Source organism: Canis lupus, chromosome 33 (genome assembly GCF_048164855.1).
Source record: "Canis lupus baileyi chromosome 33, mCanLup2.hap1, whole genome shotgun sequence".
Lineage (NCBI taxonomy): Eukaryota > Metazoa > Chordata > Mammalia > Carnivora > Canidae > Canis > Canis lupus.
The window spans coordinates 24,203,412-24,216,553 of record NC_132870.1 but is presented as its reverse complement, the minus strand read 5'-3'; the positions used below and the strand labels follow the sequence as shown (position 1 = coordinate 24,216,553).

The following is a 13,142-nucleotide window of genomic DNA, read 5'->3' as shown; positions in this document are numbered from 1 at the left end:
TAGTCCTGCTTGTTTATTTTTGCTTTTGTTTCCCTTACGTTAGGAGACATATCTAGAAAAATGTTGCTTGGCATGATGTTGGAGACATTACTCTCTATGTTTTCTTCTAGGAATTTTATAGTTTCATGTCTCACATTTAGGTCTTTAGTCCTTTTTGAGTTAATTTTTGAGTATAGTGTAAGAAAGTGGTCCAGTTTCATTCTTTTGCATGTAACTGTCCAATTTTCCTGGCACCATTTATTGACAAGACTGTCTTTTCCCATTGCATATTCTTGCCTCCTTTGTCATAAATCAATTGACCTATAATCATGGATTTATTTCTGGAGTCCTGATTCTGTTCCATTGATCTATGTGTGTATTTTTGTGCCAGTGTCATATTGTTTTGTAGTATATCTTGAAATCTGGAATCGTGATACTTCCAGCTTTGTTCTTTCTTGAGATTGCTTTGGCTATTTGCTGTAGGAGTGATGGGTATTCCTTAGGAAAAGCTAATTTATCAATCCTAGGAGAGGTATGACAGGAAGCTGTATTCTAGAAATGTTTTTTTGTTGTTGTTGTTGGTTTTTTTTTTTTTTTTGGTTGTTGTTTTAAGATTTTATTTATTCATGAGAGACACAGAGAAAGAGGCAAAGACATAGGCAGAGGAAGAAACAGGCTCCCTGTGGGGAGCCCAATTTAGGACCCAATACTGGAACCCTGGGAACATACCCTGAGCCAAAGGCAGAAGCTCAACGCTGAGCCACCCAGGTGCCCCTATATGGATCTTAATTTATAAGAGGGAGCTCTCCTTAATAAAAAAATAGGATTATATGTTTAAAAAGTAACAAGCAAAAAGTATTACCAGGTAATACCAGGAAGATTATTGATGATTTAAGACTCTACATGTGCTTTAGGAAACTAAATTGCTTAAATTCTCCATGGCTTCTGAAACAAAGGGTTGTATTCCATTTGGAAGAAGAGGAGAGGGACAAATATGTTGGCATAGTGTCTCTACTGATGATGTGATAGACTTGCATGTGTTCATACTGAGTGTTTGAATTCTGCAGTCTTAGTTTTTTCAGTTAGTAGCACAAAAGGAAGTTAACTGGGTGAGCCTCAGAGGACTGCTGATTTCTTTAGAATTTTCCCTGTCAGAAATGTTAGAAACTGCCAGTAACCTTTGAGAACTGCATTATTTGTCTTCCTGCCAGAGGCTCTTACAAGCAGCTGATTTTTCACTGAAGAGAGGTGATAGGAAACATCCAAGGGGTTAGCTTGAACTTGGTGGTTATTAGTTGGTAGGAGGTACCTCGAGAGCAGAACTAAAATCTCTAGGTGAAAATTAAAGAAAAGGGGATTTCAAATCAATGTGAGGAAATGACTTTACAATAGGCATTAGTCAAGGCTAGCAAAAAGGGAAGGCTATTTTGTGAAGCAGAGGTTCTTTTCATGACAGATACTAGAGAGATTAGAATAGCCTTTTGAGGGAAATATTTTAGAATAGAGAGCAGTAAACTTTTTCTGTAAAGAGTCAGATAGTGAACATTTTAGGCTTTTGGGCTGTATCACCTTTGTTGCAACTGTTCGACTCAGCCATTGTAGTGCAAAGGCAACCAAAGACAACATTGTACACAAGTGAGCATGGTTGCTGTAGCCTGCTTGGCCTGCCATAACAAAATACCATATTCTGGGTGACTTCAACAACAGACATTGATTTCTTATGGTCTGGGAGCTGGGAAGGCTCAGATCAAGGTACTGGCTGATGGGTTTGTAGAGAGGGCTCTCTTTCTGGCTTGCAGACAGCTACCTTTCTTGCTGTGTCCTCACATGATTAGGGTGATGGGGAGGAAGAAAGAAAAACAGCCAGACAGGCAGACAGAAAGAAAGAAAGAGAGAGAAAGATGAAGGAAGGGAAGGAAAGAAAGAGGTAGATTTCTTCCTTTTAGAAGACCCAGACCTATCAGATTAAGGTCTCACCTTTATGACCTCATTTAACTTAAATACTTCCTAATGACCTTACCACAGTCATACTGGGGAGTTTGGGCTTCCACATATGAATTTTAGAGTGAGGGTGGGGACACACAATTCAGTCCATAGCAACTGTGTTCCAATAAAGTTTTTTTTAATAAAAACAGGAGGTAGGTCAGATTTGGCCCAAAGACCAATTGTTTGTCAGCCTATGGTCTAGAGGGAATTAAACACTTACCAGAAAGTAGACTAGGCAATCTGTCAACATACAGTTCAAAAGTTTTATGAATCTGTGCTGCTGTGATTAAAGACTCAGCCAAAAGATATATTTGATGTCTATCTTCACTTGTTATCATTAAAACAAATGCTCCCCTATGTAATTAAACCCTCTCCCTAATGTAAAGATTCTGAGCACCAATAAGACATGGTTTTGGCAGAAATTATTTGGATACAATTGGTGTAATTTAGAAGTTAAGGATTTAGTCTCTAGTTTCAGACTGTCTTGGTTCTTGTCCAAGCTCTGCAACTTACTAACAGTGTGACCTTGGGTAAGTTACCTACCTCCTCTGTGCTTCAGTTTTCTCATCTATACAATGGTGATAATAATAGAATTTACCTTATAGAAATGTTGTGATTCTTATTTTTTATTTATTTATTTATTATTATTATTTTTTAAATGTTGTGATTCTTGAATAAGTTAATGAATGTTGAGAGCATAAAACAGTGCCCAGCTCACAGGAAGTTCTTGGTGTTATCTATTATTATTTCTTTTTTTTTTTTTTGAGATTTTATTTATTTATTCATGACAGACACACACACACAGAGAGAGAGAGAGAGAGAGAGAGAGAGAGAGGCAGAGACACAGGCAAAGGGAGAAGCAGGCTCCATGCAGGGAGCCTGATGTGGGACTCGATTCCGGGTCCCCAGGATCAGGCCCTGGGCTGAAGGCAGCGCTAAACTGCTGGGCCACCAGGGCTGCCCCTATTATTATTTCTTGAAATAAGAGATAGTAAGGGAAGCAAAGGGACTGTGATAGGGAGCTAAAGGTCACGTAGCTATCAAAGATTTAGGGATATTTTAGAAAATAAATACCTTTGGATCAGATTGTAGTGTGTGTTTTTAGGGATATTTTAGAAAATAAATACCTTTGGATCAGATTGTAGTGTGTGTTTCTGTTTAAAAACAATAAAAATGCTGTAAAAGGAAACTTGAGAGACTTACTATATACTTGATAGGAGAAAAGTATTTTTAACAATCAAGTGTGGTTGTCTTGATATATGTTACTATATCTTAGGAAAACTGGACTCTATGTGTGGGTAAACTCCAGAATTGGCTGGATCAGAACAGATTAATTCAGGGTTCATTGACTAGTGTTCCTAAAAAATGGATCATCTAAGGGGCACCTGGGTGGCTCAGTTGGTTAAGCCATCTGCCTTCAGCTCAGGTCACGATCCCAGGGTCCTGAGATAGAGCCCCATGTCTGGTTACCTGCTCAGTGAAGAGTCTGCTTCTCTCTCTTCCCCTCCCTGCACCCTGCTTGTGTGCTCTCTCTCTCTCTCTCTCAGAGAGAGAGTACAGGTGAGAGAGCACAAGTGGGGGTAGCAGCAGAGGGAGAAGCAGACTCCCCACTGAGCAGGGAGCCAGATGCCAGGCTCAGTCCCAGAACTGGAGATCATGACCTGAGCTGCAGGCAGCCTCTTAACTGACTGAGCCACACAGGTGCTCCTAAATAAGTAAGACCTTAAAAAGAGAGAATGGATCATTTTATAAATAAAAACAGTTCTTAAGTCTAGGATTAGTTTTAACTTCCATGTACAACCAATCTATGTATGCATTTGATTTTTTTTAAAGATTTTATTTATTTATTCATGAGAGACACACACAGAGAGGCAGAGACATAAGCAGAGGGAGAAGCAGGCTCCTCACAGGGAGCCAGATGAGGGACTTGGTCCTGGACCTGGGATCACATCCTGAGCCAAAGGCAGATGCTCAACCGCTGAGCCACCCAGGTGTCCCTGTACTTTTGATTGATGTGAGATGCAGATGTGGTCCTACATTTGTGAGGAGTGACAATTATAAAATCTTTGCTCACTGATCAGTATATACACTTTTCCTTCATTTGCAGCAGAGCCATGTTTTTTAGTCCCCTCCTTATTTGTAGGAGAAGGGTCTCTAAGATATTTCCCAGCTGATAACCTCCTTCTGTCCCTTCTTCACAGAGAAAAATAGAAGCCTCTAAGCATGAAATTCCTTAGTTTCTTGCCATAGATCATACAAAGCTAAGTGCATCTGCACCAGTCAACCGTTCTCCTTTCTGTGGCTGTAAGGAATGAGAACTCTTGTTGGTGGTTCTGACATCTTGCCTACCCAGCCTTTTTGGATACTTCCTCCCTGGTTTCTCCCGTGAAGCCTAAAAAATGTGGATCTGTTTTTCCACTCTACTCTTGCCCAAAGCCTGCTTTGACATGTCTTACTTTACAACCAAAACCAAACACAGATTCAATTCTGGAGACATTAAACAATATAAGTTTAATGGATGATGGAGGAAGGGGTTATATTGCATATAATGTAAAACGCTACTTCAGAACTCCCTTGAAACATTCTACCCCATTCACAAACTCCACTCCCAAAGTGTTATTCCTTGGCAGCTGTCTCATCTTTCTTTTCTCCCTGTGACCTTCCTCTTCAGCTTGACTCCCTTTTTCTTTTCTTCCTCTCTGTTGCAAGATTTTCCAAGTGGCACCTTCTATCCCTTTTGCACAGACAGAAATTTCATGTCTCTGCTTCTTTTGTTTTTATCCTGCTGTATCATTGTGATGGGCCCTTTGTAATTTTTTTTAAAAATACAGATCTGATTGTGTTATCCTTTTTGGTGAAAAATCTCTAGCGGCTCCTCATTGGTCTAGGATAGAGTTGCCAGACTCCTCACATGAGCTGAACCCTGCTTACTTCCTCGGTAACACGGATCTCCCTCTCTGACCAGTTTCATTATTGTTCAATTTTTTTTTAAAGATTTTATTTATTTATTCATGAGAGACAGAGAGAGAGAGAGAGAGAGAGAGAGAGAGAGAGAGGCAGAGACACAGGCAGAGGGAGAAGCAGGCTCCATGCTGGAAGCCCGATGCAGGACTCAATCTCAGGACCTGGGGATCACGACCTCAGCCAAAGGCAGACGCTCAACCACTGAACCACCCAGGCTGCCCTCAAGTTTTTGTTAATGGCATTGTTCTCCTCAGTCATGGCTCTTCACCCTTTCTTTTCATTGTGCCTAGAATACTTCTCATCTGCCTCTGAATTTAGCTAAAGCATCCTCCTGGGCCCAACTAGATACTGGTTTTTCATAAAGGCCTTCCCTCACCCTATGTAAGTGAAGTGACCTTCCTTCCTGTGTATATTTTCTCAGACAACCTTATATTTCTCCCACCCTGGTATTTTCTCACTTTTATATTTGTCTATATTCCATTAGATTCTTAACTAATGAGGTTAGGGACCATGTTTATCCTGATCACCATGTAATTGCTATCACTTAGCAAAGTAGGTAGCACATAGAATGTTCTCACTAAATATTTCTTGGTTAAATAATCTACATTTAAAATAACAGTTGACTGTTGAACAACCTGGGGATTAGGGGTGCTAATCCCTGTGCAGTTGAAAATTCACATATAACTTTTTTTTTTTTTAAGTTATCTCTACACCCAATGTGGAGCGTGAACTCACAACTCTAAGATCAAGAATTGTGAGCTCTACTGACTGAGCCAGCCAGGTACCCCATTGACTCTCCCAAAACTTTACTACTCCTAGCCTGCTGTTGACCAGAAGCCTTACAAATAACAGATAGAGGTGATTAACAGATATTTTGTATATGCATTATATACTGTACTCTTAAAATAATACCTAACTTTTTTTTTCCGTATTTCTAAGCTATGTAGTTCAACTGTGAGTTTTTTCAAATTGTCACAAATCTTCAAAAAAATTTTCCAATATGTTTTTTGAAAAAAAGTCCTCATGGGGCACCTGGTTAGTTCAGTGGTTGAACGTCTGCCATGATCCTGGGGTCCTGAGATCGAGTTTTGCATTGGGTTCCCTGCATGGAGCCTGCTTCTCTTCTTTCTGCCTATGTCACTGCCTCTCTCTGTGTCTCTCATGAATAAATAAATAAAATCTTGGGGCACCTGGGTGGCTCAGTGGTTGAATATTGGGTTGCCTGCCGAGAGCCTGCTTCTCCCTCTGCCTATGTCTCTGTCTTTCCCTGTGTCTCTCATGAATAAATAAATAAAATCTTTAAAAAAAAAATCTTAAAAAAAATCCTCATATAAGTGGACCCGTGCAGTTCAAACCAATGTTGTTCAAGGGTCAACTATATATTTGTTTTATTCATACCTAATTCTACTACATCTAAGTTTATACCTTATTATATGGCTTTAAAACTGAATTTGGGGATGTCTGAGCGGCTCAGCGGTTGAGCATCTGCCTTTGGCTCAGGACATGATCCCAGGGTCCTGGGATCGAGTCCCACATCAGGCTCCCTGCGTGAAGCCTGCTTCTACCTCTGCCTATGTCTCTGCCTCTCTCTCCGTGTCTCTCATGAATAAATAAATAAAACCTTTAAAATAAAAAAATAAAATAAAAACTCTGTATTTTTACTTTGTCTTATGAAAAGGAATAAGCATGTATCAATCTTAGAAAATCTATTATATTTTCATTTGTGACATTCTACTCATGTCCTATTTATAAAGTTTTTATGACTTAATGATTGTCACATTTTTAGAGTAGAAGTATATAAGACACATACTTTTGGTTATTCTTCTTCAAAATGAATGATGTAATAAAACACAAAAAAACAAAATGAATGATCAAGCTCCCAAGATTAAATGAGAATTTCCACTGGACTTTTTGTCATGACTGCATCTGTGGAGTGCTTATTAGTTTAGAAGCTGCTTTTTAGTCTTTTCTTCAATGAATCCTAAGAAGTGTAGCAATAATGCGGGGCATATTTCATATATATATGTGTGTGTATATATACATATATATGTATGTGTGTGTATATATGTTTCTTTTTTTTTCTCTATGCCTTAGATAACCATACCCAGGTGTGGAGTCTTGAAATAGAGTCTTCTTTTGATGTTGTCAGCCCAAAGCCAATTTCTGGTCAAGTGATCGTATCCATACCTAAACTGCAAACACAGCAGACATACAGCATTGAACTTCAACCTGGGGAAAGGATTGTTGAGCTATTTGTGAAAATTAATAAGGTGAATAATGGCACTTCCTCAGAATCACCAGACGAAAAGCAGTACTATTCAAAAGAAATGGCTAGAAAGAGGGGACTGAGTATGAAATAAAAATATACCTTTCTATTTTCTCCTTCACTTTTAACCTCTCATATATTTTGTGTGTTATGAACTAAGGAATGATATTCCCAAATTTTAAGATTAAGAAAATGGAGAATATGTGATTTGGCATACTTTTATCTCAAGAAGTCAGCTGTTTTGTATCTTAATTTTTCTGTACTGTTTGCAGTATCCTAAATCCAAAATACATTTTAAGCATTAAATTTAAATACAGTGATTACTTTTGGTACGTATTAATTATTTTAAATATTGGTGCTTATTTTACTTGCAGAATTCTAAATCTAAACTCATGATCTGTCATGGGTTGAAGTGAGCTGGATTTTCCCTTTTCCCTTTCCTTTTTTTATTCCTCTGATTGATTGTTGTGAACTGAACAGGATGAAGTAAAGCAACATTCAGTGACTATTCAGATAAAGTGAGAACTCCAAACAATTTCTAGTTCTGGGCTTGAAAGAAGAGTCAACCTCAAAGTCCAATTCTTAGTGTTAATAATACAGAGTAAATGTAAGCTTCAGTGTTGGAAATAATTGTTTCTCTGAAAACCTATGTTATTCTATTCTTTTCTTTTCCTTTTGGTGTATTAATCCATGCTAAACACCTAGCATGTTGATTTTTAAATATTATCTATGGAATGGTATAATTTGGCATAATATAGAACCTAGAATTTCTGTGTTTGACTCTATGAAACATTGATATAATACTCGTAATCACTATATTATTTTGATGAAAATTTGCCACAGATTACTTACAATTACTTACATTGTTTCTTGAAAGAATGTTACTGTAGAAACTTGGTGGCCTCGTGGACATGGACACCAGACTGGATACAACATGACAATTCTTTTTAAACTGGTTAGAGGCTTAAGTATTGAAAAATCAACTAAGGTAAGCAAATGCTTTAAAATATTTTGTGAGGAAAAAAGTATGTTTCTTGTTAGAACAGCCATACAGATCTTTGTAAAAAAAGAAACCAGAAGAGCTCCTGTGATCTCACTCACTCAGAGAGCCATTAGTGACAGTTACATGCATTCCAAAGCTTCTCTGTGTATCTATATTTATAAATGGATCAGACTTTACATGTTATTTTATTTATAAATATTCTCCTGTGTTTGTAAATTGTACATTGTATCAAAGTAATACATATGTATAATTTTAAAGCTCAGATATTATCAGAAGGTAACAGGGTACCTTGCCCATCCCTTCTTATTCCTATTTTCTATTCCTCGGAATCAATCATTTTTAACTTTTGCTTATTTCTCCTGTTTATTTTCATTTTCCCAAATAACATGCTTCTACTGGTGTTTTCTAATTTTTCAGTTTGATGTAATATCTACTGACTTCAAACCTAGGGGATGAAGACATAATTCTTTCACATGATTCTCTCTCATGACCCCCCCTGCTTGGCCCCCAGTGTACACATTTTGCCTCCCTCTGCCCACCCCATGTCATCCAATGGCCATTTTTGTTACTTTAGTATTCAGTGTTTACATTATTATATTACAAATACACTATTCAAAGCTGAAGCACATGGTATATTAAAATCATATTTTCTTTCTTTTGCAACTTTCTGTTTTCCTCAGAGTTAATAATTGTCTCATGTTACCAGTTGCTTTATTTTTCTTTTATATTCCTCTAAATCAGGTACAAACTCTCTTACATACTTGAAATATCCTTAAATATAGTCACACTCCTAGATGCTCTATCCATTGTTTATTACTATTATTATTCTTTTAATTTTTGTTATCTCTCAAAACTCTGTCTTCTAGAGCCATTTCTAGAGTAACCAAAGAAGAGCATCTCCCTGATCTTAACTTGGTTACTCTCTAGATCTTCTACTTAACTGTTGTCTTGGAACTTCCTTTTATTATTCTTGGAATTTTCTTCATTTGTCTTCTAGGAATTCTAGGTATTCCCTTCATCTTTTCTTCTGGATTAAACATGGAACCCTGTTTCTTTGGACTTATTGTTTATCTTTTTTTAAATTTGACTTTCCACTTTTGCTGACTTTCCACTTTTGCTGATACACTTTTTCCAATAGATTCCTGAGAACAGGTGTGTAGGAGATAACATTTTTGAGAACTTGGAAACATGCAAATACATAAAGTCTATCCTCACAGTCACTTGATAGTTTGGCTGTGTATGGGAGTCTAGGTTGGAAATAATTTTCCTTCAGAATCTTGAAGACATTGTTTCATTAGCTTTCAGTATTTTTGTTTTGAAATATAATTACATTCTAATTTTCGTTTTCTTGTATAGGACTATGTTGGCTTCTGGAAGCTTTTAGGATTTATTTATCTCTAATAATCTAAATTTAAACATTTGAAAATGAGTGGATTTTTGTTGTACTTGTTCTTGTGCTAGTTATCCTTATGGGCTCTTCCAATTTAGAAACTCAATCTGGAAATTTTCTTATATCTTTTATAGTTTTTATTCATCTTTGTTTTAATTTTTTGATACAACTGTTAATCAGATATTGGCCCTCCTAGACTGAGCAATATTTTTAGATTTTCCCCTCTGTATTCCATCTCATCTTTTTATTCTGTCTTTTGGTCTCTTGTTATTCCCACTAGAGATCTTCCTTGAGTGCCTGGTGATCCTTGGTGTCCATTCTGAAGATTAACTCACAAAAATACAGATAAGAAGTCCTATAAGAGCTTCAATATTTGTTATTCAAATGGAAACCCAGCTTTATCATGTGGTGATGCCCACATATCAGTAGCTATAGATCGTGTGTGTGTGTGTGTGTGTGTGTGTGTGTGTGTGTGTTTAGCTTTGCCAGTGAGGACGTTCTCCACTTTCCTGCCTGGAGAATATAAGACTGGTTGTTACCATTCAGGGAATCTAGTGGCAGAAGAGGACTAAGGTTCTGACATGCAGCATGTAGTTTCATCGGTTCTCCTTCTCTCAGTGTGCTTTGTATCTTCAAACCTCTTTGATTCTGAAAGGTAAATGATAGGTGAGACTCAGGATCCCTTTTCCAAACAGTGTACTTGAGTTCTGCTTTTAGAATTAAAATACCTTATGTAGGTCATTATACATAAAGCTGCCTTTTCATGTCACTTTAAAAATTCTAAAATTGAGTCAAGATCAAAACTGGAGTGATCTAGAGAGGACAATGGGGAAAAGTAGTCCCTGTACTCCAAAATACTGCTCTCAAAGTAACTAGAAAAATCTCTGCCCCCTCCTCCATCTGTCAGGGACTATTATTAAAAAAAATACAATAAAAATGTTTCCTCCTGAAAGTATAACCATCTATTTTTGTCTCTAAATCTGTGAATAAACCTTGTGGTAATCTTAGCTAGAGGATATTGAAAGGAAACTATATCTTTAGTCTAAAGAAATGACTAAATCCTGCCTGGTTTGAGATACAGCACTAAGGATTAGAAAGAATAGCACTTTGGAATTTATTAGCTATAGGCTACTTATTTAATCCTTCAAGTTTCATTTCCTTACATGTAAAATGGGGCAGTAAAGATGAAATAACCTGGATCTAGCTTATAATAGTGTATTGTAAATAGTACTAATCTTAATCCCTTTCATAGATCTCCTCCTTCCCCCAACAGCAACCTTTGGTGTTTGCAGTTGGCTGGTGTTATACTCTGGTGTCAACCCTTATATTTGGTGTTACCTCTTCTTGGAGCCAGACACCATGCTAAATATGGAAATTAGAAGCTCATTATCTATTTTTTCTTTGTTTAATCATGCTCTATATTTTCTGAGACATTGTGAGTGTGTGTGTGTGTCCACAGCATATGTAGGGAGAATGTCCTAGAGTTGTCTAAAGGGCCAAAACATTTATTCTTATTCTAACCTTCTTGGTGGAAGATGTCTGCTCTCTCACATGTTGAATTGTTGTGTGTTATTTTCATGAAAGGAAGAAGAACTTCTATGTTTTTTTGTTTGTGGGAAATAATTCTTTTCATTCAGGCTACTATGGTTGCATTATTGTTTATTACATTTGTTTATTTATTTTTCTTTTTTCTCACCCAGTTACCACCCCCCCACACACACTGTTTATTACATTTAAAGATGCCATTTTTCAAATTGGCCAGCAACAGGAGAGAAAGAAGATGTATTTTCCCATGCTTTATATTAATGTGTACCTGTGAAGTGTACCCTTTGTGGCAACTGTAGAGTTTGTTATTTTTGAGACTCATTCATTCACTAAATACTTAGGGAACATCTGGGTTTCATCCACTTTGTTAGGCTCTGGTGATAGAGCAGTGAATAAGACATTATTTCCATTTGCCTCTTAGTTCTTAATAAACCTAAAAATTTAGTTTGGAAATTAAATAATTAAACAAGCAATTGTAATAAGCACTCTAGAGAAACATAGAGTATTGTAGAAGCACCAGAGCGGGAACATCCTGGGAAGATTCCTATAGAATGGTATCTGTGTTCTAAGGGACAAGTAGAATTTGACCAAACAATGTGGCAAAGAGGTAGAGGGACAAGAATATGTCGTGGCCCAGGAACTTGAAGCAATATTATGTGATTTTGGAAGTGAAAGTCATTTCAATGTGGCTGCATTTGAGTTTGAAGTAGAACAAGGGGTGTTTTAAAGGTAGGCTAAGGGCAAGATTGTGTAGGGTCTAGTAAGCCATGTGAAGGAACTGGACTGACTGCCTTGAGGGCAGTGGGAATTCTATGAAGGATTTTAAGGAAAGAGCGTGATCATATTTGTTTACAAGGATTGTGCAGGTCAGATTGGAAGAATGACAAGAATGGGAGGCCACTAGAGGACTGTGGTGGTGGGCAGCCCGGGTGGCTCAGCAGTTTAGCGCCGGGTATGTTCTCATCTGCTGTTTATTCCCTTTAGTTTATTTTTATTTTCAGTTATTGTATTCTTCAATTTTGTTTGATCTTTCTTTCTTTCTTTCTTTCTTTCTTTCTTTCTTCTTCTTCTTCTTTCTTCTTCTTCTTCTTCCTTCTTCTTTCTTTCTTTCTTTCTTTCTTTCTTTCTTTCTTTCTTTCTTTCTTTCTTTTCTTCTTCTTCTTCTTCTTCTTCTTCTTCTTCTTCTTCTTCTTCTTCTTCTTCTTCCCTCTTCTTCTTCTTCCTTCTTCTTCTTCTTCTTTCTTCTTTCTTCTTCTTTCTTCTTTCTTCTTTCTTCTTTCTTCTTCTTCTAATGTATCTCTTTGTTGAAATTCTCACTGAGTTCATCCACTTCCTCAGTCCAGGGCGTGATCCTGGAGACCTGGAACGGAGTCCCGAGTCAGGCTCCCTGCATGGAGCCTGCTTCTCCCTCTGCCTGTGTCTCTGCCTTTCTCTCTGTGTCTCACATTAATAAACAAATAAAATCTTAAAAAAAAAAAAAGAAGAAGAAGAAGAGAAGACTGTGGTGATGATCCAGGCACAAGATGATGATTGCTCAGTCTGTAGAATTGCTGAGGAAATAGATTTGAGAGAGATTTAGGAGTTAATACCATCAGACTTGTTGATGTAGATATGTAGAGAGAAGAATGAGTTAACATTGGTTCTTAAGTTGCTGTTTGGGTCACTTAAAAGGCCGCATTTCTGTTCTTTGAACTCAATTACTCAGACAGAAGAGCAGGTTTGAGGGACAGGATGGAGTGGAAATTATTTCTATGTTAGATGTGTTTTGTATGGAGTGATTAAGAGATACCTAATAATAAGGAATAATATTCAATGGGCATTTCATTATATAGGTCTGAAGCTTAGGTATTAGATCTGGATTAAAGATTAGATGATATAGAAGTCAACAGAATAAGTTAATTGTAGTCATGGGAGGCGATGAACTACTTCAAGAACTGCATAGAGAGGAGCTCTAGAACAAAACTCCAGGGAATCATAATAATGAAGCAGGAAGGGAGAAAAAATTTCCT

At 37.2% G+C, this 13,142-nt stretch overlaps 1 protein-coding gene across 1 annotated transcript in view; it reads left to right on the top strand.

The window, feature by feature from the left end:
- Positions 1-13,142, top strand: part of MANBA (mannosidase beta) — a 114,766-nt gene that overhangs the window by 35,027 nt on the left and 66,597 nt on the right. The window contains exons 6-7 of the mRNA XM_072810468.1: positions 7,024-7,199; positions 8,073-8,183. Coding sequence (XP_072666569.1) covers positions 7,024-7,199; positions 8,073-8,183 — 287 coding nt within the window. The remainder of the gene's footprint in view (positions 1-7,023; positions 7,200-8,072; positions 8,184-13,142) is intronic.